At 39.3% G+C, this 28,000-nt stretch overlaps 1 protein-coding gene across 2 annotated transcripts; it reads left to right on the forward strand.

Moving 5' to 3' along the window:
• LOC140192706 (uncharacterized) lies at nucleotides 1–27,970 on the forward strand. Of its 2 annotated transcripts, none has more exons than XM_072250223.1 (7): nucleotides 1–206; nucleotides 12,865–13,040; nucleotides 19,740–19,829; nucleotides 21,924–22,006; nucleotides 23,152–23,315; nucleotides 23,830–23,940; nucleotides 27,668–27,970. In XM_072250223.1, the coding sequence occupies exons 2-7, from the start codon at nucleotides 12,916–12,918 to the stop codon at nucleotides 27,761–27,763; spliced, it is 669 nt and encodes a 222-aa protein (XP_072106324.1). In that variant the 5' UTR covers nucleotides 1–206; nucleotides 12,865–12,915; the 3' UTR covers nucleotides 27,764–27,970. The 2 variants fall into 2 exon arrangements, with proteins under 2 accessions (XP_072106324.1, XP_072106328.1); XM_072250227.1 differs by having other exon boundaries at nucleotides 12,879–13,040.
• The last annotated feature ends 30 nt before the right edge of the window (nucleotides 27,971–28,000 follow it).

Here is a 28,000-nt window from a genome sequence, read left to right on the forward strand (position 1 = left end):
TTATTATGAATTTTCAGTTCCTGTTTAGACTGCTGCAGAGTTAGTGACAGTCTGAGGTGTCCACTGGTGGTCTGCCCCTGTAGAATTGCTGTTCTGTGGTGGCTGTTGAATATGGACAAGCTTTGTGTTGCTGTGGATTTAGAGACACTTTCACTGAGGCTGGACTGACGTTCCAAAATTGCCATATTAAAATTATCTCGTGTTTGGTAAGTTCGGTCCATTTCATTCAATATATCCTTTGCTTACTTTGTCCGACTCCTTACTCCCAGCAAGTGGCCTTATAAATGATAGAAAACAGGTACTTTTAAAAGAGCTAATAAGGTGTACTTCCCAACTAAAAGTTATATTAAGTGATCTTTAGGTGGTAATGAGATTTCTTTAAACAAAACTTAAATGACATATTTCTTAGCGTGATCAGAAATTTAAGTTTACATTTGATGGGATTACAATGAAGTTAATTGGTCTTCTAATCAGATTCAAATCAGAATTTGCTTTGTGCATACACTATTTGGTGCACCACGTTCATATTTTATCACAACGTACAGCCTGAGTTTTTCTAAAACCAGTTCCTCATTATTGTGACTCAGCAGTACAATTCACGTTTTGGAAACAATGCTTTGCCAATGGGCTGGCGTAGTTCACGTTAATTGAGCTCATCACCCCTGGAACGTTTGTACCGATTGAGGAGCTATTAGGCCAATTAGTTTGACAACGCTATACAGTTGTGAAGCCAATGAGTGAAAGGGCTGGCGCATTATTATTGCAACCTGGACACGAATTCGCTTTATCCACCTGTAGTAGGGTTAAACTTTAAACCCGCGATTGTATTGCAATATTTTATAAATACTTACAGCAAGTTTTAATTTTGAACTTTAATTCTCTTACGTTTGAAAGTGGATCGTGCTAAACTGTTATCACCCCATTCTGATGGGGGGATTGATCTTAAAACTATTCAATAAAGGGACAGTAGCTGAGCATTCTATTTCTAACACTTTTCACTTTCTCCGTCCTAAAATCACTTCGTCCTTTTACCTCACCAAGCACTACTTCTTTCACCATTTAGGATATCTCCAACGTGGTACCATCATCAAACATTCATTCTGAAGCGACTCTCTCAACAAGTATGTTGTCTCAACAGTCTGCCAATAATGTTCCACTTTGCACGCCATCTTTTGTTTGAACTGCAGGTGGTGCAATGTCCGTTTTGCTTCACTGTCTGCAAGCCTGACAGGGGAGTAAAGCAGCACACATCAAAGTTGCTGGTGAACGCAGCAGGCCAGGCAGCATCTCTAGGAAGAGGTACAATCGACGTTTCAGGCCGAGACTGAGGGTCTCTGCTGGAAACGTCGATTGTACCTCTTCCTAGAGATGCTGCCTGGCCTGCTGCGTTCACCAGCAACTTTGAGTGTTGCTTGAATTTCCAGCATCTGCAGATTTCCTCGTGTTTGGGGAGTAAAGCAGGTTGTTAGTTGCTTGCCAGATTAATTCTCTGAATTGCTCCCTCTTTGACGTCTGTTTGTGGTCTCCCACAAAGTTTAAATGAGAAACTGCACCCCATCTTTTAACTAGGTGCATTTCAACCCGTGGACTGAAAGCATTGGTTCAGATGGTTCCGTTGATTATCAGAGAATGTATACAGTACACAACCTGAAATACTTGTCTTTGCAGACGTCCACGAAAAACAGAAGAACCGCAAAAGATTGAACAGAAAAAGGTTAGAACTCCAAAGCCCTCTCTTCGCCTGGCCCTGCACAAGCAGCAGCTAGCATCAGCCAACGCGCAATGTACATTTCCTTTAGGATCCTTGTTTGTTCTATTCCCACACCTTACCTTAGAACCACAGAACCCTAGAACATTACAGCACAGAAACAGGCCTTTTGGCCCTTCTTGGCTATGCCAAACCATTTTTGTGCCTAGTCCCACTGACCTGCACCTGGACCATATTGAACTATCATTTCTGTTGCTTTTAATTTTCCTGCCTTCCACACTATCACAGACCTTTTCGTTTGCTCTACACATCTCAAATTCTCTAACGCCAAAAGTTATCTAATTTGCTGGATATTTTCAGCATTTTCAGAATTTTGTGTTTTGTTTTGATAATTATCAAATTTATTGCTTCCCCTTGTTACTGGGACACATTTCATCTCCGTGTTACTTTAATATGCAGCACAGAATGAATCTTCACAATTAATTAGTTGAGAGACGCTGAATAAACCATACCTATCCTTCACTTTGCAATTCATTAGGATTGAATTATTGGTCACATTTAGAAATTCACATTTTCTCAAGATTTAGAAAAAGTGCGGTGAAGCAAGAGTTACATTTTGTCGAATTTGTCATCTGCAAGATGAGTGCTTGTTAAGGCATATCTTTCATCAAAAATGTGAACAAGCAAACAAGGTTGCCTAACAAGATATTGCATGTGTTTGTTTCAGGACATGAATACATTGACTGTTATTTAGTGGTAAAACAAAATTCAGAAAATATACCCTGTTTCTGAGATGTTACTGTTTTAAGTGGGAATGGTTTTGCACTCTTCAGTAAGGAAATTGAATGGTACATTTACTTGTCAGTTTATTGCCTTCTATCAGTATGGGAAAAGTATGATGTAGACAAAGCAGATCCATGCCTGTAACAATCTTATTCAGAAGAGAGATGTAGCAAGTAAAAAGCATGCTATAGTTTTACAAAATAAGTTACTGTAAATTGTTCTGAGTTATTTTATTGAATTACAATTGTGCAATAGTGTACTAATGTATTCTTTCACCTTAAGCATTGTTCTGAGGAGTGCGTGGACACAGATTCAACTTCTTTCGCTTTAGTTCCTGCAAAATATTGTCACCTTGAGGAAGTGCTGAGGAAAAAGCAATGCGTTTTTCTACTTCAAAGTGAGCATAGGATCTTTAGGTTAATAGGTTTGCATTGATTTTGTCAATTTGTTTTTAGTTGACAGCATTGATTCTTACCAACACCTCTCAGGCATCTAGTCCAAATAGGCAAATCTGTGTCCAAGAGTGAATTTTGGTTCACTGTAGAGAGGACTAATCCACACTCCATTATCACTGGTACACCTGACGTTATGATTACAGCTCAGAGCTATTTCTGTTCAGTAGTGCTGAAGGCATTTATAGTCCTTAATTGTCATTCCTGCTGAGAAGCATTACCTCTGCATGAACTGTAACTGGGAATTCTACATTTTGATCTTTGTAACTTACCAAATAACCAGTACCCTTACCTGACAGGCCATAATTTGATTATTTTAGATTAAACTAAATTGTTTTCAGTTTCAGAAGGTTTGGTAAATAGAGGACCCGGTTATAAGGTAATAAGTAAAATAACTTGGCATTATGATGGACAGAAAACCTCTAGTTTTTGATCTGGAATACACTGCCTGAAAACATGCAAAACATAAAATAATAAATAGCCCCTGTAGGTGTATAAAAATCTCAGGGCTATGAAGGAAGTACAGAGGAGAGGGAATGGTTGTAAGGAGAATAATTAATTAGGTAGTTCAACAATAACCTCCATAAAAATATTGGACTCTCTGCCTTTATTTTCTGTGGTGTACCATTCCGTGATTCCAGAAATAGCTGTACTACTATAAACAACAGACTTGACAATGAGCTACCTAACTACTAGCTATCCTGCCTTCAGTTTAGATATTATCCATGAACCCTAGAAGGAAAAATAAGTGGGGAACAATGACAAAGAGGATTTTTAAATTCTGGAAAGGAAATTGTTGAAAACATTGAATTGACATAAAACAGAATTCATACACTATTTTAAAGTTCACTTTCCATCAAGAAGCAAATATTTCTGTATGCTGTATTTTAATCATTGACATTTGAATTAACAACCTTTGACCCCTCAAACTTGCAGTTTCTCTACGTCGTCCGTTTAGGTACAATCTTAGATTGAGTGAGTGAAAATCATGTCAAGGTCCGTCATCTTATCAATGTCCCTTTGCAGCTTCCTTCCTGTAAATTATTGCTACATCATATTTTTAGAAATGTACATTTCTGGTCACCGAATTATAGGAAAGATGTCAACAAAATTGAGAGAGTACAGAGAAGATTTACTAGAATGTTACCTGGGTTTCATCTCCTAAGTTACAGAGAAAGGTTGAACAAGTTGTGTCTTTATTCTTTGGAGCGTAGAAGGTTGAGGGGGGACTTGATAGAGGTATTTAAAATTATAAGGGGGATAGATAGAGTTGACGTGGATAGGCTTTTTCCATTGAGAGTAGAGGAGATTCAAACAGGACATGAGTTGAGAGTTAGGGGGCAAAAGTTTAGGGGTTACCTGAGGGGGAACTTCTTTACTCAGAGAATGGTAGCTGTGTGGAACGAGCTTCCAGCAGAAGTGGTTGAGGCAGGTTCGATGTTGTCATTTAAAGTTAAACTGGATAGATATATGGACAGGAAAGGAATAGAGGGTTATGGGCTGAGTGCAGGTCGGTGGGACTAGGTGAGAGTAAGCATTTGGCACGGACTAGAAGGGCCAAGATGGCCTGTTTCCGTGCTGTAATTGTTATATGGTTATATGGTTAATGTACAACTTGGGCTGTGAATGAGAATGGATAATTTACGGTGTTGCATGAACTGAGCAAGCATTTATGGTTTTTACAGTGGCTCCTGGTTAACAATAAGAATTGAGAATCCTTTCATTGATTCTGAGGACAGGTTTAGGATTTAGCTGCTTTCAGTAGCAGGGCAATAGAAAGTCCAATTCTCACAGGGAATCATGTTAATGTTATTTATTTCTGATATCTGGTGACTTTACAAGAAGTGTATGCACAAGTGTCAAATTATGACTAAATTGGCCAGTTTGAGCCTATTACTTCACTAACTCAATGCAGGCAAGAAGCCAAACTTATGATATTTCACCTTTGAAAAGATAAAGGGTAAATAAAACAAAGCCATATTATCCATTGAAAGCACTAATTTAATAGAACTATATCAATATGATGATTTGATAATCCACCTAAAAACAGAATACTTTTATTTAGGAGGAAACCCCTGTTTAAGCTTCTAAATCCTTCCTTAGGAATCATATAAAATTCATAGTGATTTAAAAAACTAACTTTTAGCTTTGACATTGTTAACTGAATTTTTTTCAATATGCAGAAACAAAAGGATTATGTTCTGTATCATTGGACACCTTATTCATCAGTAAATTTGTATTTCAATGTGCATGTTTTATGATTTTAGGGAGGATACGGAGTTAAGCATATAGCATTAACTTGACGATTTTGATATGAAGCATTGTAAAGAATACGTGTCACTATTCGTACTGTTTTTAAGTTGAATTCTGTATTTTCTAAAAGCTGTATTTTTTGAGACTTGATTATTTGGGAGTAAAATGAACAAGTTGATTTTAATATTCCATAATCTTTGAGGTAAGCAGATTTGTTTGCTTATGAGCTTTCTTGTTGATATTTCTCTGGGGCTAATTTTAGGAATTTCTGGAGGGTGTTAATTTTCTTCTGAAAACAATCTTACTATGTTGTATCACAAAATTGGATCTATTTCTGTAACCCAGTCATTTTACCTTAATGACAGTTATAACAGTTGGTTCATTTCGTAGCATTGTTTCAATTCCCAATAACTATTTGATAGCAATTCAGAATAACTGCAGATGTTGGAAATCTAAGCAACACACACAAAATGCTGGAGGAACTCAGCAGGCCAGGCAGCATCTATGAAAAAGAGGAAGCAGTCAATGTTTCAGGCTGAAACCCGGTGTCTCTTTTGAGAGTAAAAGTTTACTCTTTTTCATGGATGCTGCCTGCCCTGCTGAATTCCTCCAGCATTTTGTGTGTTAATTAAATTTGTGTATTCAGTTAACACTCATAACACGCTGGAGGAACTCAGCAGGTCGGGCAGCATCCGTGGAAACAATGAGTTGACGTTTCGGGCCGGAACCCTTCGTCAGGACAGGTTCCAGCCCGAAACGTTGACTCATCGTTTCCACGGATGCTGCCCGACCTGCTGAGTCCTGACGAAGGGTTCCGGCCTGAAACGTCGACTCATCGTTTCCACGGATGCTGCCTGACCTGCTGAGTTCCTCTAGTGTGTTGTGAGTGTTGCTTTGACCCCAGCATCTGCAGATTATTTAGTGTATTCAGTTATACTTACTTCATTCTTTCAAGAAGCTGCTTATGTTGGAGGAAACTAAACTCAGGTTAGAAGTGCATTGGCATGATCAATTAAAATGAAGCTGTTCAAATAATTCTGATGCCTAACTTGTAAATTAACCCAATGATATCAATAACGATATTGATGCAGATGATGCTGAATTATTCAGAGAACCCAGTGGGTCCCTTTCTGATAGACTCATATTCACTTGAGCAACTGCAGCACAAAGATTTGGAACATCTCGGCAGATAGAGTTTAATGCTGTTAAATGCAAGGTGCTACGTTTTGGTAGGACTAATCAAAATAGGACATACATGGTAAATGGTAGGGGATTGAAGAATGCAGTAGAACAGAGGGATCTAGGAATAATGGTGCATAGTTCCCTGAAGGTGGAATCTCATGTGCATAGGATGGTGAAGAAAGCTTTTGGTATGCTGGCCTTTATAAATCAGAGCATTGAGTATAGGAGTTGGGATGTAATGTTAAAATTGTACAAGGCAATGGTAAGGCCAAATTTGGAGTATTGTGTACAGTTCTGGTCACCAAATTATAGGAAAGATGTCAACAAGCTGGAGCGAGTACAGAGGAGATTTACTAGAATGTTACCTGGGTTTCATCACCTAAATTACAGAGAAAGGTTTAACAAGTTGGGTCTTTATTCTTTGGAGCATAGAAGGTTGAGGGGGGACTTGTTAGAGGTATGTAAAATTATGAGGGGGAAAGATAGAGTTGACATGGATAGGTTTTTTCCATTGAGAGTAGGGGAGATTCAAACAAGAGGACATGAGAGTTAAAGGGCAAAAGTTTAGGGGTTACCTGAGGGGGAACTTCTTTACTCAGAGAATGGTAGCTGTGTGGAACGAGCTTCCAGCAGAAGTGGTTGAGGCAGGTTCGATGTTGTCATTTAAAGTTAAACTGGATAGATATATGGACAGGAAAGGAATAGAGGGTTATGGGCTGAGTGCAGGTCGGTGGGACTAGGTGAGAGTAAGAGTTCGGCATGGACTAGAAGGGCCGAGATGGCCTGTTTCTGTGCTGTAATTGTTATATGGTTATATGATTATGTTTGTAAATGTTAGCACTTCTTTCTAGTCACAGATGCAAATTGCTGATATATTGAATGAGTAGAAGGGTTCCTAAGTCTGGTAGCACTCCACTGCTAGCTAAGCTATTCTGAGAAGTCACAATCAGAATCAGGTTTATTATCACCGGCATGTGACATGAAATTTGTTAACTTAGCAGCAGCAGTTCAATGCAATACATAATTTAGTAGAGAGAAAGAGAGGAAAAAATAAAATAAAACATAATAAATAAACAAGTAAATCAATTACTTATATTGAATAGATTTTTTAAAAATGTGCAAGAACAGAAATACTGTATATTTAAAAAAAAGTGAGGTAGTGTCCAAAGCTTCAATGTCTATTCAGGAATTGGATGGCAGAGGGGAAGAAGCTGTTCCTGAATCACTGAGTGTGTGCCTTCAGGCTTCTGTACCTCCTACCTGATGGTAACAGTGAGAAAAGGGCATGCCCTGGGTGCTGGACGTCCTTAATAATGGACGCTGCCTTTCTGAGACACTGCTCCCTAAAGATGTCCTGGGTACTTTGTAGGCTAGTATCCAAGTTGGAGCTGACTAGATTTACAACCCTCTGCAGCTTCTTTCGGTCCTGTACAATAGCCCCTCCATACCAGATAGTGATGCAGCTTCTCAGAACACTCTCCATGGTACAACTATGGAAACTTTTGAATGTATTTGTTGACATGCCAAATCTCTTCAAACTCCTAATAAAGTATAGCCGCTGTCTTGCCTTCTTTATGACTACATTGATACGTTGGGACCAGGTTAGTTCCTCAGAGATCTTGACACCCAGGAACTTGAAGCTGTTTACCCTCTCCACTTCTGATCCCTCTATGAGGATTGGTATGTGTTCCTTCATCTTAGAAGTCCTGGAGTCCACAAACAGCTCTTTCGTCTTACTGACGTTGAGTGCCAGGTTGTTGCTGCGGCACCACTCCACGAGTTGGCACATCTCACTCCTGTACGTCCTCTCATCACCACTTGAGATTCTACCAACAATGGTTGTATCACCAGCAAATTTATAGATGGTATTTGAGTTATGCCAAGCCAGACAGTCTTGGGTATAGAGAGAGTAGAGCAGTGGGCTAAGCACACACCCCTGAGGTGCCCCGGTGTTGATCGTCAGTGAGGAGGATATGTTATCACCAATCTGCACAGACTGTGGTCTTCCAGTTAGGAAGTTGAGGATCCAATTGCAGAGGGAGGTACAGAGGCCCAGGTTCTGCAACTTCTCAATCAGGATTGTGGGAATGATGGGAAGTGCTGAGCTATAGTCGATGATGTAGGTGTTTGTGTTGTCCAGGTGGTCTAAAGCCGTGTGAAGAGCCATTGAGATTGCATCTGCCGTTGACCTATTGTGGCGATAGGCAAATTGCAATGGGTCCAGTTCCTTGCTGAGGCAAGAGTTCAGTCTAGTCATAAACAGCGCCTCAAAGCATTTTATCACTATTGATAAAATGACGTGTTGATTGTCAGTGAGGAGGATATGTTATCACCAATCCGCACAGACTGTGGTCTTCCAGTTAGGAAGTTGAGGATCCAATTGCAGAGGGAGGTACAGAGGCCCAGGTTCTGCAACTTCTCAATCAGGATTGTGGGAATGATGGGAAGTGCTGAGCTATAGTCGATGATGTAGGTGTTTGTGTTGTCCAGGTGGTCTAAAGCCGTGTGAAGAGCCATTGAGATTGCATCTGCCGTTGACCTATTGTGGCGATAGGCAAATTGCAATGGGTCCAGTTCCTTGCTGAGGCAAGAGTTCAGTCTAGTCATAAACAACCTCTCAAAGCATTTTATCACTATCGATGTGAGTGCTACTGGGCGATTGTCATTAAGGCAGCCCACGTTATTCTTCTTAGGCACTGGTATAATTGTTGCCTTTTTCAAGCAAGTGGGAACTTCTGTCCATATCAGTGAGAGGTTCAAAATGTCCTTGAATACTCCCACTGTTTGGTTGGCACCGGTTTTCAGAGCCTTACCAGGTACTCCATCGGGACCTTCCGCCTTTGTTCATGAAATTAATTCATGTGAGCTAATCTGCTAGCTGTGCCTCTGTTTGTGTTACTCTCGTATTGGTCAGGTTCCTGACAAATTCCAAAAACTTGAGCATAAGAAACCCAGGCTGTGAATTTTGTGCAGTAAAGAATACCACACTGCCACCTTTCTGATTAAATGTTCCATGTACCGTCAATATGGATGATAAACATTTTAAAGGAGGACTTCATCAAGTGCAAGAGAATTATCTATGTATCTCAGTCAATCTTATCTTTCATTTTTTTTCCTTTACAAAAAAAGATTCACTTCAAAAGGGAAGAGATTACAGGCTACTGTGGGAAGTGAGGGAGGAGATTGCTGAGCCTCTTGCAATGATCTTTGCATCATCATAGGGACCGAAGAAGTACTGGAGGATTAGAGGGTTGCAAATGTTGTTCCCTTGTTCAAGAAAGGGGGTGGAGATAGCCCAGAAATTCTAGACCAGTGAGTCTGACTTCAATGGTGGGCAAGTTTGCTGAAGATCCTGAGAGGCAGGATTTATGAGCATTTGGAGAAACATAATCTGATTAGGGATAGTCAGCATGGCTTTGCCAAGGGCAAGTCATGCCTTACGAGCCTGATTGAATTCTTTGAGGAAGTAACAAAACACAGATGAAGGTAGAGCAGTGGATGTAGTGTATATGGATTTCAGTAAGGCATTTGATAAGGTTCCCCATGCAAGACTCCTTCAGAAAGTAAGAAAGCGTGGGATCCAAGGTAACTTGCTTTGTGGATCCAGAATTGGCTTGCCCACAGAAAGTAAACAGTGGTTGTAGATGGTTCATATTCTACATGGAGGTCGGTGACCAGTGGTGGTGTTCTGGGATCCCTCCTCTTTGTGATTTTTATAAATGACCCTGAAGAAGAAGTAGAAGGGTGGGGTTAGTAAGTTTGCTGATGACACAAAGGTTGGGGGTGTTGTGGATAGTTCGGAGGATTGTCAGAGATTACAGCGAAACATTAATAGGATGCAGAACTGGGTTGAGAAGTGGTAGATGGACTTCACCCCAGATAAGTGTGAAGTGGTTCATTTTGGTAGGTCAAATTTGAAGACAGAATATAATATTAATAGCAAGACTCTTGGCAGTGTGGAGGATCTGAGAGATCTTGGGGTTCATGTAGATTGAGCACTCAAAGCTGCTGCGCAGGTTGACAGTGTTGTTAAGAAGGCATATGGTGTGTTGGCATTCATCAACTGTGGGATTGTGTTCAAGAGCCGTGAAGTAATGTTACAGCTATATAAGATTTTGGTCAGATCCCACTTGGAGTACTGTTCAGTTTTGGTCACTTCACTACAGGAAGGAAGTGGATACTATAGAGAGAGTGCAGAGGAGAATTACAAGGCTGTTGCCTGGAGTGGAGGGTGTACCTTATGAGAATAAGTTGAGTGAACTTAGCCTTTTCTCCATGGAATGGTGGAAGATGAGAGGTGAGAGATGATGAGGGGCATTGATTGTGTGGATAGTCAGAGGCTTTTTCCCAGAGATGAAATGGCTAACACGATGGGGCATAGTTTTAAGGTGCTTGGAAGCAGGTACAGAGGGGATGTCGGGGGTAAGTTTTTCACTCAGAGAATGTGCGTGAAATGCACTGCTGGCGGTGGTGGTGGGGTTGAATACAGCCTGTTATCACCAGTACAATTTTCTACACAGTGCTGTGTTTGGGTAATGGCATCAACATGAGTGATGCCAACAGGCTCAATAAAATGATTAAGAATGCTGGCTCTGCATTAGACTGGACACACTGGAGGCTGTGGTAGAACAAAGGATCCTACGGAAAATCCTGGCAATTCTGGGCAATGTTTAACACCCACCGCATGCCACCTTGGATGAACGGAGGAGCACTTTTAATAATTGACTAAGACAACAGCACTGCTCCAAAGAGCGCTATATGAGGTCATGCATACCCTTGGCCATTAGGCTCTATAATGAGTCAACCCATAGCCGGAGAAGTTATGACTCCCTCCTGTTGGACTGTTTGTGGTACCCTACCAGCAATGGTGGTAGAGGCGGATACAATAGGGTATTTTAAGAGACCCTTAGAAAGGTACATGGAGCTTAGAAAAATAGAGGGCAATGTGATAGGGAAATTCTAGGCAGTTTCTAGAGTAGGTTACGTGGTCGGCACAACATTGTGGGCCGAAGGGCCTGTAATGTGCTGTAGATTTCTATGCTCTATGTTCAAAGGTATTACATTGTACAAAAATAAACTGATGTATGTAGTGCTATAGACATAAGTCATCAAAAAATGAAAAGTGACTATGTTGCCAATGTACTTGATTGCCTCTGATTTGTTTTTATACTTTGACAATACAAAATGGATGGAGTCAATGCAACTCCTATTTCAAAATACTTAATTCATTTATTTTTAGGGCAATGAATGGATTAATGAAAAATGCATTTTATATAGTGTTTAATAATCCATATAGATTAAGAAATCCATTAATGTCCAGTGATGCAAGTATGTTTTAATTGGGACTGTGATTTAAAAAAAAACTTGCGCTTGGATTGGTGTCCCTAACTAGAGATGTGAAAGATATCATGAACACAAGAGATTGTGCAGATGCTGGAAACCTTCAGCAACACACACAAAATGCTGGAGGAACTCAGCAATCGGACAGCATCTATGGAGAGGAATATGCAGGACTGATGAAGTGTCTCAGCTTGAAATGCTCCTCCATTGATCCTGTCTGACTTGCTGAGTTCCTTCATCATTTTGAGCACATTGCTGAAAAGCTATGAATGATTTCTACCTGTAAGTTGAGTTGACTAGGACTCGTACATAAAGACTTTGAGAGATACAGCACATAAACATGCCCTTTGTCCCATTGAGTCTCTGCCAACCATTAACTATACTTTGGTATATACCTCATTCAGCTCTTGAAAGCAACTTTGGGTCCTTTATGTGACAGACAAATAAAACTAAAACTCCTATGTTGCAATTAAAATTCTTGTAGGTATTCACTTCTTAGAATTCCTGTATTATAAATTATACCTACTTGAGTAGAGGAAGGCAATGGCAAATCACTTCTGTAGAAAAATTTGCCAATAACAAATACAGTCATTGAAAGGCCATGATCACCTGCATCATATGATATGGCACATAACGAACAAAACTATTTGAGTAAGATTATGCAAATTCATAAACACACAAAGATGTACACTGTTGCATTGGAGAAAAAAATAAGGATGAAAACAGTAAGAGAAATATTTTTACCCAAATATTATTTTCTAAATTCTAGTGACGTCACAGAACTGTAGTGGTATTCCTAGTGAATATTTGTAATCTAAAGTTGAAAACTCTATAAAATAGCCATTAATTTAAAAAGTAATTAAAATTTAAAGGGTTTAATCAATTTGCTGTGATGCACCTGCATAGCGCATGCTTTATTTCCTTAATTTTTAAGTAGTATTTATCTTGAGGCTACTTAAGGGCCTATTTGTATAACTAGAACTCTCAATATTAATACAGAATTTGATATACAAATTTAAACAAAGTGTCTATTGTATTATGGCGGTCTATTTGGTTATCAAAATGGTGGAATTTGTCTTATCCATGTATACTCTGAATTTTAAAATGTTTCCTAATATGTCATATGTTCTGTTTCTAACTAAACAGTGATTTTCTTCAAGTGTTCCATACTGTTAGGAAAGAGTGGCTGACACTGGAATGCCTCAGTTAACTGCAGCTGCTGCTTTGCAGATTGGTTTATTAATATCTGCACTTCCTGCACAGTATATTTTAACCCGATGGTTTGGCAGTGATTCTACCCAGCGCATCCAGGCATCAAGAAGGTACTGTTACACACTTTTTTTTTCCCTAATGTTTGTTGGTGTTTTTAGCAATGTGTTATTGATGGGTAAAACTTTGCATTGTCAGTGTCAGCATCAGGGAGTTCTATAACAGGCTTGGCCGAGTGAGAAGGAAGTGTGGCAGCTCTCTGTGCTGTTTCAGAATATTTTGCAGTCAAATTTTCCAAAGAGTTCAATCTTTTTTCTGTCAATATCTACTGCTGTTAACTGATGTAGCACTTGATACTCATGATTCACTGCCTTGTGAATGGCCTAGTGCTTCATATGACCCATTCAAACAGCCCTATGTTGGAACTCTGCAATTTACTCCACTCCATGCCTCTTTTCCCACAGCACTATTTAATATTTTCATGCCTGAAAGCATGGAGGGTTCACATTAAGTAACAATATGAACTAAGGTTTATATAAGGTCCCTTATTTTATGTTACTTAGTTTGAATCCTCCATGTTTTCAGGCAGTCTATACCAAATTACAATGAACTGCTGTTAGTACATGCTCAAAACCTTTCACCCTGAAACTTTTGATGTCCAAATAAGCACAATTAAAGGTAAATATTCAAGCACTGCTTTCAAAGCTTTTGTACCTCCTCAGAGTGCATTGCCTTTACCATTGGCTCAATATTGAAACTGCAACAAAGGCATTTTTTTAAATATTTAAGTAGTATAGTAGTTCCACATTAAAACCAGCCATAGATGTTATTGACCAGCATATTTGGAACATCTTAATGACACATATGTGTTCCTTAATCTCAATTAACAACTTTGATCCCAAAATCTAAATAAATATACAACCATCCCTTAATCACAAGCAGTACTTTATTTTTTACTTCAGTTTCTTGTTTATTTCTCTGCATTTATCCCACCAGTATTTCCTAATCTCTATTTTGTCTATCATTTAAATATAATGTATATTCTCTTAATTTTGCTTCCTGTTTTTTTCAGTTTGTGTGCCACTGATGATTTTTAGAGGGTAACTGTGGCTTACCTTATTTATGAATACTGCAGATATCCTCTAAGCAGTGAACTGCTTAGCAGTATACTGGGGGAAATCCCTTTTTTTTTGGGTGATTGTATGAGGGATGAGCAATGTTCCTTCAGCTCTATGAGCAAAGTCTAGACCAAGACTGTAGCTGACGCCTAACCAACCTGTTGTAAAAGCTTCCATATCTTCCGTTTTAGTGCTCTATTCTGTTACTAATGTAGCAAATAATTCATTTTTAAAAATTCTGACTGAATGAAATAGGTAGGACATGCACTGTGGGGCCCTGGGGAATTTTGAAGAGCATGTGTATAAGAGCTAAGATCTCTGAAGGTGCAGCCTGGTAAAGTCAGAATCAGTTTTAATATCACTAGCATGTGCTAGCATGTGTTGTGAAATTTGTTGTTTTACGGCAGCAGTACATTGCAAGACATAATATCAAAAAACTATAAATTTTATATAAAATAAGTAAGTAGTACAAAAAGAGAGCAAAAAAGAAATAAATGGAATTTGTTGCCACGGGCAGCAGTGGAGGCCAAGTCATTGGGTGTATTTAAGGCAGAGATTGATAGGTATCTGAGTAGCCAGGGCATCAAAGGTTATGGTGAGAAGGCGGGGGAGTGGGACTAAATGGGAGAATGGATCAGCTCATGATAAAATGGCGGAGCAGACTCGATGGGCGGACTTCTGCTCCTTTGTCTTATGGTCTAAAAAAGTAGTGAGGTAGGGTTCATGGGATCATTGCCCATTCTGAAATTTGATGACAGAAGGGAAGAAGCTTTTCTTATAATGTTGAGTGTGTGTCTTCATGCTCCTGTGCCATCTCCTTGGTGGTAGCAATGTGAAGAGGGCATATCCTGGCTGATGTAATGATGGGTGCTGCCTTTATGAGGCATCGCCTTTTGAAGGCATCCTTGATGCTGTGGAGGCTATTGCCCATACCGGAGCTGGCTGAGTTTACAAATTTCTGTACTACTTTCTGATTCTGCGCAGTGGCCTCTCCATTTCAGACAGGGATGCAACCAGTTAGACCTTATCTTCCAGTTTAGGATGGTGCTGGTGGCTAACAAAACGAGGAAAACAACTGCATACTTTGTTTAACCACACTCTTTCTGGCAAACTTTCATAACAGGTAATAGCCTGTAACTTCCCTTTGGACTTGGAGACAATTTGATGTGATGGAACAAGGGTGAGGTGGCAGGCCCGTATCCTAGAGCGAGGAGACCTGGGGCTTGATCAATTTAAGTGCCATGCCAAATTGAAAAGGTCAGGTACAGGCCAAATGGAGGCAGCAGGGTTCAGGCTCTAAAGTGCATCAAGGGGATTGAACCCAATGTTTGAAATTCAATTTTTCGCGCTGGGCCAGATTAAAAAACTCAGGGTATCGAGGCCCGAGGTTGAGGTATGGGCTGGTTCAGCTTGCTGCTCCACGTCCTTTGCTCAGCTCCACACTAAACTATGGGTCTCGGACTCTTTTCCTGGACCAGTTTAGAATGCTATTTGCTTGCAGTTATTGTTTGCACAATTTGGCTTTTTTTCTCCCTCTCTGCACATTGAGTGTTCGGTATTTTTTTTTAGGGATTCTTTTGGATTTCTTTGTTTTGTGGCTGTCTGTTCGGAGACGAATCTCTAGGTTGTACAGTATATGCATACTTGGATAGTAAATGTACTTTGAACCTTTAGAATACTCTCCACTGTACAACTGTAGAAATTTGAGATAGTCTCTTCAAACTCGTAATGAAGTGTAGCCGCTGTCATGCCTTCTTTGTAATTGTATGTGGGCCCAGGATAGATCCTCAGAGATGTTGACACCCAGGAACGTGAAACTATGCTCACCCTTTCCACTGCTGATCTCAGATATGTGTTCCCTTGACTTCCTGAAGTCAACAACCAATTCCTTCATCTTACAGCTGTTCAGTGCAAGTTTGTTGTTGCAACATTACTCAACCAGTTGACTTATCTCACTCCTGTATGCTCCCTCATCACAATCTGAAATTCTGCAACAACATTTGAGTCATCGGCATATTAATAAATGGTGCGTGGCCACACAGTGGTGGGTGTAAAAAGAGTAGAGCAGTGGGCTAAGCATGCATCCTTGAGGTGCACCAGTGTTGATTGTCAGCAAGGAGATGTTATTTCCGGTCTGCACAGACTGGTCTCCCAGTGATGAAGTCAAGGATCCTTTCAAGAGGAATGTTCAGAGGCCCAGGTTTTGGAGTTTGTTGATTAGAACATACTTGACATTCCCAAATAACAGAATATCTTTTTTTTTTAATTGACTTTGGAAGCAATTCCCCTTAATAATTAAGCTTAAATTATAGCCTGCAAATATTGTGTCAGAATTAGAATTACCTCCTGCACTGATAATTAGCTATTTATATTAAGACAAAATTCACAACAGCTAATGGCTGTATTTTGATGAATTTCATTATTTCCACAAAGGGAGGGAGAAAAATGATTAATTTTGAATTGGCCCAGCAAGTAGATGCCAGAGCCTTTTTCTGTGGCAGTGTGAAAATACTCTCCGCATTTTTGTTTTGGATTGATAGTTGATTGAATAAAGAGAAAAGTGTTGCCCTACCTTTGTTATATTTAAAGGTTAAAAAAAGGAAATTATGCTGTCACTGCTAATTTGCTACCCTATTTCAACTCAGTTGTTGATGGAGTGAACTGCATTTAAACATCTCCAGGAAGATCTAGTTACATTCTGAGAGTTAACATATAATTCTTATCACAGCAGACTCGGTGAAAATGAAGTTGTTGCCTTGTTTACTGCAGTTAAAACCTGAGACCCAAAGGAAGGTACCTTAAGGATTTAAATGTCTAATGTTTCCATCATAATGAATGCTCGATCATATTGTCAGCATTTGTGGTCTCACAGTGAATTATTATAAAATGAATATATCAAAAGCAGATTAATCACAGTCCTGATGAAGGGTCTCGGCCTGAAACATCAACACTTTACTCTTTTCTGTAGATGCTGTTTGGTCTGCTGAGTTCCTCCAGCATTTTGTGTGTGTTGCTTTGGATTTCCAGTATCTGCAGATGTGTTTGTGCTAATCACAGTTTTAATAGAGATTCACATGAAATTTAAAAAGTAGTGGATTACTTACTTTGGTTCTTGCAAATGTATTTCCTGTTGCCTTTTGCAGAAGAACTCAAATGTATATCAAGCAACTTTTAACATGAGTGCCTGTTCTCTATTGATTAGTAAATATTCTGTAATCTCTAACCATTCGTCTATGTAATCAGTATTTGCTTCTAGTATCCTGATTGTTAGGTAATTTATTAAATAAGATTAGGAAATGAACCTCACCAGTTAAATCATTTTATTGCAAGAATTAATTGTATTTTGATAATGATTGAGATAGCTGCATGAACAATGTCTAAAATGTGTTGATGTATTTGCTGTCCTATCTCTATCTGATACTCTTTTCCTTGCTTCATATACAACATTGTTAAATCAAAGAACTGGTCTTGTGCCTCAAACACTTTTTGATACATTTTAAGGGTACAAATATAAATTGTCGCCAGTAAGCCCAGTATTTATTGCTGATCCCTAATTTCCTTTAGTGGGTAGTGGCTCCATATGTCACTACTACAGGGCGTGACGACCCTGCCTTACACGAGTCCTAGGCTCAGCTGTCTCCGGCTGACAGTACCCGGTGTGGGCCCCTATCCAGGGTTACGGATCCCACTGCCTTGTGGGTATCTTCGGGAGAAGAGAAGGCTAAGGAGTAAATCCTACACAAATCCGGAGTGGAGCCCCTAAGGTGGTTGGATGACATATCACGCCACCTCCCGGCAGCTCCTGCAGCCAAGCTGATGCCAAATGTACTGCTTTGCATTCCTTTGGACCACATCCGCGAGGCCGAGATGGGGATCTTGATTTCTGGGCAGCCCAGGATCTGCATATTCATCGCCCAGGTCTGTGCTCCGGATACCGGGTGCATCCATGGTCTACTTAGACAGACGGAGTCATTGAATTTCCCTTGAGAAAGTGGTAGTGAGACTTTGAACTAAGTGGCTTTTCAGGCCATGCCAGCGAGCATTTGAGAGTCAATTACATTCATAGAGACCATACAAGGGAAAGACAGCAGATTTCTCCCCTGACCACCGTCCAACCCAAAAGGTTAATACTGCTTAGACTTTTGGTCCAATTCCAGATTATTTAGTTGACTAAATTTAAAATCCACATCTGTCATGGAGGGTTTTGAATTTGTGTTTTTGGGCAATAAGTCTTGGCCTCTAGATTTCATATCTGCTAACTTAGATTATGAAGACACATAGTCCTCTTTTATTGTCATTTAGTAATGCATGCATTAAGAAATGATACATTATTTCCTCCAGTGTGATATCACAAAACACAGGACAGACCAAGACTGAAAAAACTGACAAAACCATATAATTATAACATATAGTTACAACAGTGCAACAATACCATAACTTGATGAAGAAGTCCATGAGCACAGTAAAGTTCAAAGTTTCTCAAATGTCCTACATCTCACGCAGACGGGAGAAGGAAGAAAAACTCTCCCTGCCATGCTGACCACAATCTGACTCTGAGTCATCCGAAAACTTCGAGCTCTGATCAGCTCTCCGACACCGAGTACTGAGCGCCATCTCTGTCCAAACGATTCGAGCTCCTTCTTGGTCGCCAAAAGCAGGCAAGTCCGGGGATTTTGAGGTCTACCCTCTGAAAGATTCCCGACCACACAGTAACGACAGCAGCAAACGGGCGTTTCAGAAATTCCTCCAGATGTTCCTCTGTGCTTTCACGTCCATTCTCCCTCAAATCAGAATTGTCCACGGCCCCTAGTTAACAGATACAATATCATTTTTCACCGGAGGGCTGCGCGAACACAGGCGCGCTGCCATCTTCTCCTCCCACCTCCAAGTACTTAACCAAATAGATTCAAAATACATATATTATCAAAGAATGTATAAATTATACATCCTTGAGATTTGTCTGCTTCCAAGCAGCCACAAAGCAAGAAACCAGAAAGAACTCAATTTAAAGAAAAGTAAAGACCAACCCCCATTGTGCAGAGAAAGAGAGAAAACACAACTCGTGCAAATAGAAGCGAACAACAGCATTCCGAACCAAATTGAGTCCTTAGATCGGAATCCCGAGAGCATCCTGGAGTAGGCCCAACAGTTCATCATATTAGCAGGGAAGTCGCTGCAAAACTTACAGACACAAAGCCAAACAGCTGAGAACATCTTCACAGCTGCAGCACCACAGAGAGAGAAGTGAACATCATGGGAGAGTGTGCGAAATCGGCCCCACCCTGCCTTTCCAGTCTAGCTGGTCTGGTGTTTAAATTGTCCAAAGAGCAGATCGTACCTTGCATTAGGACCCGGGCCCCTGCATTATCACTGGTCTGTAATAATAATCACTTGTCATGAGATAGGCTTAACTGAGCACAGTACCCCATAAGTTGGAATTGTTTGTGTAGGAAATGTGAATAATACCATACAATCATACAGTATATAGTCCATTCCATTACTATGGAAACCAATGTATTACTGAAAGGGAAGGATTACATTATTGCTCTTTGGGTTGAGAAACATTTCAAGAATATCAGACATTAGTTGCAAAGTTATTACAAAAGAATTTACTTTATTTCATGCAAAGGGTCAGTTCTTCCATTTTTTTCCCCACATCCTAATGCATTAAATCTTGAATTTTGTTTCACAAAGACTAATCCATAGATGGAGTGAATTCAGAAAATCTTACTTAAGTTTGCAAGCATGGAAGGACTGGTTAAATGAATGGAGTCTGAAGGAGAGGTAAGTTATTGAGCAACCCAACTGGTATCAACACTCTTGCCTGATCCCAATCAATGTTTAATACTATATCTACATACATAGCAACGACCCACCTAAATCTGAGTCTAGATTTTTATGAAAATATCAAATGTAGTTTATTCATTTAGCTGTTTGGGTCCTAAGGTTTGCAATTCCCTTCTAAAGTCTGTTTCCTGATTTTCCTCATTTAAAAAATACTTACTCGTTTTGGTGACAAATTCTTTGGTCTCTGCCAAATTCTTTGACTGAGATTTTAAGGACTATTTCTCCTTGGTGTTTACTAAGGGATGCCTAAGATATGAGGGTAATAAGGAGTGAGGTCTTGGATCATATGCTTATTATGAGGAAGGTGATATTTGTAGCCTTGAAGTGCATTAGGGTGGGCAAATCCCCAGGGCCTGACCAACAGTACCCTCAGACCCTCTGGAAGGCCAGGGAAGAAATTGCAGCTCCGCTGGTGAAGTTCCAGAAGACGAGAAGGTGGGTAATAATGTTCCATTGTTCAAGAAGGGAATTACAGGCTGCTGAGTCTGAATTCATTTGTCAGGAAGTTACTGGAGGGAACTCTGAGAGACAAGATTTGTATCACTTGGATTGTCAAAACCTGATCAGGAATAGTTAGCATGTTTTATTTTGTGTGGGAGGTCGTGTCTGACAAATCCTTTGGAGTTTTCTGAAGAGGATAGATGAGGTAGGGGCAGTGGATATTCCCTATATAGATATTAGTAAGGCCTTTGACAAGGTCCTGCATGGCAGCTGATCAGAAAAGTTAGTTCACATGGGTTTTGGAAGAGCTAACAAAGTGGATTCAAAATTAGCTTGATGATAGGTGATGGTTAAAGGCCAATGCTCCAACTGGAAGCCTGTGACTAATTGGGTGCCCCAGGGGTTTGTTGGGACCTCTGTTATTCATTTTTTATTTAAATGATTTGGATGTGAATGTACATGGCATGATTAGCATGTTTACTAATGATATTAAATTAGGGAGTCTAGTTGATGGTGAAGCAGTCTACAATAAATTGTAAAGCGATCTTAATCACCTGGGGAGATGAGCCGAGGAATGACAAGTGGATTTCAATTTAGTTAAGTATGAATTGATCTAATTTGGACTGTCAGACCTGGGTAAGCCTCATAAAATGAATGGTAGATCACTGAGAGTTGTTGTGGAATGGAGGGATCTGAGAATACAACTGCTAGTTTGCTGAAAGTGGCTGCGTTTCCCTGCATTTAAACAGGGTGCGGGAGAAGTTATTTGACGTGCTTGCCTTCATCAGGCAGGCCATTGAGTTCAGGAGTAGGGACATTATGTGGTAACTATCTTTGTCACTGATAAGGCCACCCTTGGGATATTGTGTACGGTTTTGTTCATCTTATTATATAAGGTTAGTTACACTGGATCTTCATTCTCTGGAATGCAGAAGAATAAAGACTGCCCTCAATAGTAAATAAAATCGTGAGAGCTATGAGGGTTATGGGCCAAATGTGGGCAACTGAGACTACTGGGGAGGATGCTATGGTGAGCATAGGCTGAAGGGCCTGTTTCTGTGTTGTATTACACTAAGGCCATGACTCCCATGTTAAGCCTGCTTTCCTAGCACAAGTCATCTTGGAATGTTCTTCAATGTTAGAAGAGCAAAAGAAAAAAGTTTTTTTTAATTAATGCTTTTGCCACTACAATTTCTGCATTATATATTTAAACTTGATCATTAAGTCACTATAATTTATGACTTAGAGGACTGATCATCTGCTAGGTTTTTTTTTGACAAGTAGAGTTAATTTCAGTAGTAAAATAGTAGATTACTGCTCTTTTACTTTGTAGTCATGTTCTGTCCTAAAATCAATGTGCTGATTTGTGTAATCCTTCAATTTTTGCTTGCCTTAATCATCTTTAATTGTGCTTACAAATTATCTTACCTACAAATTCAAACTCGAGGATGGTGAAGGAAAACACACACTAGCAAATCTGGCATGTAATATTCCCTGTGTTTTTTTAATTTTTCACTCTTCCATTTACGTGTCTGTTTATTGATTGGGTAAGAGCTTTTGGAAAAATTTCATGTTTTCTGATGTCTGCAGATCTGTTCAAAATGAGGATCCTCCTGGGGAATCCCCAGCTTTTGAAGTCTTGCTGTTTAAAGAGAAGGACGGATACTTTGCAGGTATCATGTTGGTCAGAGATTAGAACTCAGCTATATAATTTAATTTTATATAGTAATCTCTACATTTCCCTAAATAAAAATGCCTCACTTTGTTTATTTTAACCCTTTTCACTGAGCAATCTATTCACTCTTTTCATTTTCTTTGTACATTTGTACATATTATTTAAACTGAATGTTCACCCTCACTGTTACAAAGTGGAGTCATGGCATTAAGTGAAATTTAATTTGATTCCCTTTTAAGCTCATACTGGGGAGTCTGTACAGGGGCATCATTAGAGTTACTTCCAAGTACCAGTATTGTATCCAAGCCAACATTTGGTATAATGAGATTATCCCATGCTAGCCTTATCAGCAGCCTTAGAACCCACAAAATCCACCTGCACACAAGCCTTTCTCAACCCTAAAGTGGCACCTAAGAGAAGGACAGGAGTGTGGTGATTGATTTGAGATCTTTGCACCATACAATCCCTTAAATTTAAAAAAATATCCTTCAAAAGATAATTGGCAGGTCTACTTTTTTGAATTACGTTCTTAAACTATGGAATTCAGTTCCTAAAACTATAAGAGATGCAGACTCAGTTAACACTTTTAAATGCCAGCTCAAAACCTATTTATTTAACCTTGCTTTGAACTAACCATCTTTTTGTCTTTTATTTTCACGTTTTCATTTTAGTCCATTGTAATACTCCTCGAATTACCTTATATGAAAAGTGCTCTATAGATAAATTGTTATTATTTACAAATAGATCTTTTGGGGTGCTACTTCAAGAACAGCCCTGTGATCAGCTTTGTTGTATTTCCAGAAACTTCAATTCAAAATGAAATTCCATAATTTTCACACTTAAATGAAAAAGTGGATGGTAATTATGTTTGGCTGGAGCAGCCTGCTTTCTCCACAAGACCAGTTTGAAAAAAAGGAACTGATAACTTCTGAGACTTGGAATGAGATCCAGCTAAATTGATGAGACTTATTTTTCTTAAAAATAATACAGACTTTAATACCACAGCGTCAAAAATTTTGAAGCAACAATTTGTATTTTTAAATTGTATATTAATAATGTTCTTGCTCAATAAGTTTTTTCAAAGACTAAAAATTAACTTTTGATTTTTACTTTTTAAACCTGCCATTTTCCACATTTTGTTAGGCTCACCTGAGCCTCGATCTCCAAGGCCTTACTTTGTCAAATACAGAGTGGGTGACGTCTTTAAGCACAAACGTGAAGGATTCCGTGGTGTGATAGTTGGATGGGATGAGAATGCAAGAGCCCCAGAAGAATGGCTTAATGAAAAATATCCTTCAGACTTCCAGGTAATGCGTGCAGGCCCAATGAAAGGATACTGGATGTGTTGTCATTGGTTGGGGGACTTCATTTTTCAATGCTAAGGCAGATTTTCCAGCAAAAAAGCTGTGCATATAAATAAAATCATTGCAAATATAGTTTAACTTTTCACTTATTTTATTTTAAACTTTAAACTACGTCCGAGGTTGAGCAGGTAACCACTTTTGTTGTGATATATATTTTGCTATAACACACATGAAATACGGGAGGAATAGCAGGCCAGGGATCTACAGAGAGGAATAAAGATCCAGTATTTTGGGCCAAGACCCTTCTGATGAAGGGTGTCATTCCTCCAGCATGTTACTCTGGATTTCCTGCATCTGTAGAATCTGTTGTGTTTATGTATTTTGATTTAATGAATAAATGAAGTAATAGTTAAGTGCTGTTAAAACTAAGTGTTTACTGGTTATGTTCTGCTATCATTTCTGCAGTTGTATGGGTGAATAGGTGCATAACCAATTATCAATACATTTGTCTCCATAGAATTTGAAACATACTCCTCATTATAAGGTTCTTGTTCATGCAAATGATGGAACAAATTCAATAACACGCTATATTCCAGAAGAGGATATTGTCATATTGACAGGTGTACAGGTAAGTGTTTGAGTTTGGGGATGAATGTACATTTGAGGACAAGATGCTGTATAAAAGCCAAGGTGAGGGCAGCCTCTGAGAATTTTTCAATGGTGCTTTTGGCAAAGATCAAAGCACCATTAAGCCTGTTGTTCATTACTTTAAATACTGGCCCCTATGTGTGATCATTACTAATTGCTAATTGTGACGTTGATGAAATGGCTGTTTTCAAATTGAGGAAAACTTTTTTTGGATGGGCAATAAAGGAAAACTGGAAACTTGAGGGGAAAAAAAGGAGTAGCATGTTAACATTCAAATTAAAAAGAGAGACAATCCCTGGAGTACAAAATAATACTTATTTATTAAGCAAAAAACATAGCAATATGTATGTGTGTGTGTGTGTGTGTGTGTATATATATTATTTAAAAGGTTTATGACCTTAGAATCATACAGCATGAAAACAGGCCAACTGATCCATGCTGACCAAGATTTCCATCTAAGCTAGTCTCACTTGCTCATATATGGCTCGAGTCCCTTTAAACATTTCCTATCCATGTAAAACTGTCCAAGCACCTTTTTAAATATTGTTAATGTATCTGCCTCAAACACTTACTCTGTCAGCTCATTCCATTTACTGAACACTCTCTGGGTGGAAAATGTTTCCCCTAAGGTTCCTATTAAATTTCTCCCCTCTCACCATAAACTAATGCCCTCTGGTTCTTGACATCCCAACCCTGGGAAAAAGACTGTGCATATTCACGCTATCTATGTCCCTCATAATATAATAAACCTCTGTAAGATCACATGATTTTCCTATGGCCCATTGAAAAGAGTTCCAACCTGCTCAACTCTGTGCCTCAATTCCTGGGAACATTTTCGTAAATCTCCTCTGTACTCTTTCCAGCTTCATGATATCTTTCCTATAGCAAAGTGATCAAAAGTGAACACAATATTCTAAGTGCCTTTGTCAAAGAAAAATAGATCGAAGTAATTGAAGAAGATAGCAAAGGACACTTATAACCTCTAATCTGTTAATATTTTTTCATCAACTTACTTTTACTTATAAACATTCAAATAGTTTCTCCTTCCATTAGTTTTCTTTTGTTCCTTGTATGGCAGACTGACCTTGTGGCTTGGAATATTTTCATTGGGTCTCCCTCCCAAATATCTTTTTATTAAATGTGAGCTTTGCTAGAAGGTATTTAAGTACATAGCATCACAACTGAAGCCAATCCCACCTTCACCCGGCAAACTCACAAATGTAGGTGTTAATAGGCCAGAAGACCATAATGCATAGAAGCAGAATTAGGTCTTTCAGCCCATTGAGTCTGCTTTGCCATTTGATCATGGCTGATCCATTTCCCTCTCAAGCCCATTCTTTTGCTTTCTCCCCATAACCCTTCCACAGATTCACCATCCTCTGGCTAAATAAATTCCTTCTCATCGCAATTCTAAATGGATGTCCCTCAATACTGAGGGTGTGCAGTCTGGACCTAGACTCTTCCATCCCCTCCCTCTTAGGAAACATCTTCTCCACATCTAATCTATCCAGGCCTTTCAACATTTGATGGGTTTCAATGAGATCTCCCTGTCATTCCTCTAAATTCTGGGGAGTACAGGCCCAGAACCATCAAATGCTCCTCATACAATAAGCCAATAATTCATAATTCATGGAATTATTTTCATGAAACTCCTTTGAACCCTCTCCAAAGTCAACACATCCTTTCTTACATAAGGGCCCCAAAATTGCTCACAATTCTCCAAGTGAAGCCTCACCAGTGCCTTATACAGCCTCAGTATTACGTTCTTGTTTTTATGTTCTAGTCCTCTCGAACTGAATGTGAACATTGCATTTGTCTTCCTCACCAGTGACTCACACTGCAAGTTAACCGTTAGGGAATCTTGCATGAGGAATTCCCAAGTCCCTTTGCATCTTGCATTGTTGAATTTTCTCCCTGTTTAGAAAATAGCCTATGCTTTTAATCCTTCTACTAAAGTGCATGACCATACACCTCCTTGAACTATATTCCTTCTACCACTTAGTTGCCCATTCTACTATTCTGCCTTAAGTCCTTCTGCAGCCTCCCCATTTCCTCAACATTACCTGCTCCTCCACCTATCTTGCTATTGTCTAAAAACTTGGTCACAAAGCCATTAGTTCCATCATTGACATACAACATAAAGGGAAGCGGTCCCAACATCAACCCCTGTGGAACACCACTAGTCACTGGCATCCAAGTAGAAAAGGCTCCCTTTATTCCCAATCTTTACCTCCTGGCAATCAGCCTGTATTGCTAGTACCTTTCCTGTAATACTGTGGATTCTTGCTCAGCAGTCTCATGCAGCATCTTATCAAAGGTCTTTTGAAAATGCAATTACACAACATCCACCGATTCTCCTTTGTCCATGCTGCTTGTTATCTCCTCTAAGAATTACAACAGATTTGTCAGGCAAGATTTTTCCTTAAGGAAACCATTTTGACTTTATCCATTTTTTTTTAAATGTGCCTCCAAGTACCTCATAACCTTATCCCTAACAATCATCTCTAACATCTTCCCAAATACTTAGGTCAGGCTAACTTGTTCACAATCCTTTCTTCTGCCACCCTCCCTTAAACGGTGGAGTGACATTTGCATTTTTTCTGTCCTTCGGAACCATTCCAGAAACTAGTGATTCTTGAACGATCATTTCTAATGCCTCCATAATCTTTTCAGCTACCTCCTTCAGAACCCTGGGGTGTAGTCTATCTGGTCCAGGTGACTTATCTACCTTCAAACCTTTCAACTTCCTAAGCACCTTCCCCCAGTATGAGCAACTGCACTCATTTGTGCCCCCTGAGACTCTTGAAATTTGGGCATACTGCTAGTGTCTTCCCCAGTGAAGACTGATGCAAAATATTTATTCAATTTGTCTGCCATTTCCTTGTCCAGCAACATTTTCCAATAGTCAGATATCTACTCTCGCCCCTCTTATATATCTGAAAAGTCTTTTTTGTATCCTCTTTGATATTATTGGCTAACTTACTTTCATAGTTAATCTTTTCCCTCCTTAAGGCTTTTTTAGTTGCCCTCTATTGGTTTTTAAAACTTGTCAATCCTCTAACTTCCCACTAATTTTTCCTTTATTATTTACTAATTACTATTTTAATGTTTTTAATATTTGTAATCCAGGGAGTGGGAAGCGCAGAATCAAATATCGCTGTGATGATTGTACGTTCTAGTATCAATTGTTTGGCAACAATAAAGTATAAAGTATCCCTCTCTTTTGCTTTTATGTTGGCTTTGACTTCCCTTGTCTACAATGGGTGTGTCATCTGCCTTTAGAATATTTCTTCTTCTTGGGAAGCATCTATCCTACACCTTGTAAATTGCTCCCAGCAGCTCCAGCCATTGCTACTGTACCATTATCCCTGCTAATGTCTCCTTCCAATCAACTTACACTGGCTCCTCGCTAATGCTTCTGTAATTCCCTTTACTCCACTGTAATACTGATACATTTGACTTTAGCTTCTTCTCAAATTGCAGGGTGAATTCTATCATATTATGTTCACTGGTTCCTCTGCCTTAAGCTCCCTAATCAAATTGGTTCGTTGCACAACGCCTGATCCAGTATAGCTGATCCTGAACTCAGATCAAGCAATTAGATTGAGTGGAAACTTGTTTACTCTTGTGCATTCAGAGAATTTGAAATATATTGTAGAACTTTTTCCTCAGACTTGGTGATTATTTTTGCATGTTGTTATTTTTAGGTGAACCATCCCCTGTTGCCTTCTTTCTTCATTATGTTTGATGGAGACCGATACATAATGATGCCATGGCTGAAGCAAATCTACCCACATGACTAAATAGAGGTTAACTTCCAACACTGTAGGGAATGTAATAGCCAAAGTAGAAAGAATGTGAAGCTTTTAAATTCACACAATATGCGATGAATATATGATGTACTTAAAATAATAGGGCATTTATTTAAATGGTTTTAAAATGTTACCATCACAGGAATATTCCTGTTGATATTTTCATTTGGAGAGTTAAATAAATACAAGTTGATTTGATCTCTGTGTGAAAGTCAAAGATATGTTCTA

The sequence above is a fragment of the Mobula birostris genome, chromosome 2 (assembly GCF_030028105.1).
Source record: "Mobula birostris isolate sMobBir1 chromosome 2, sMobBir1.hap1, whole genome shotgun sequence".
Classification (NCBI taxonomy): Eukaryota; Metazoa; Chordata; class Chondrichthyes; order Myliobatiformes; family Myliobatidae; genus Mobula; species Mobula birostris.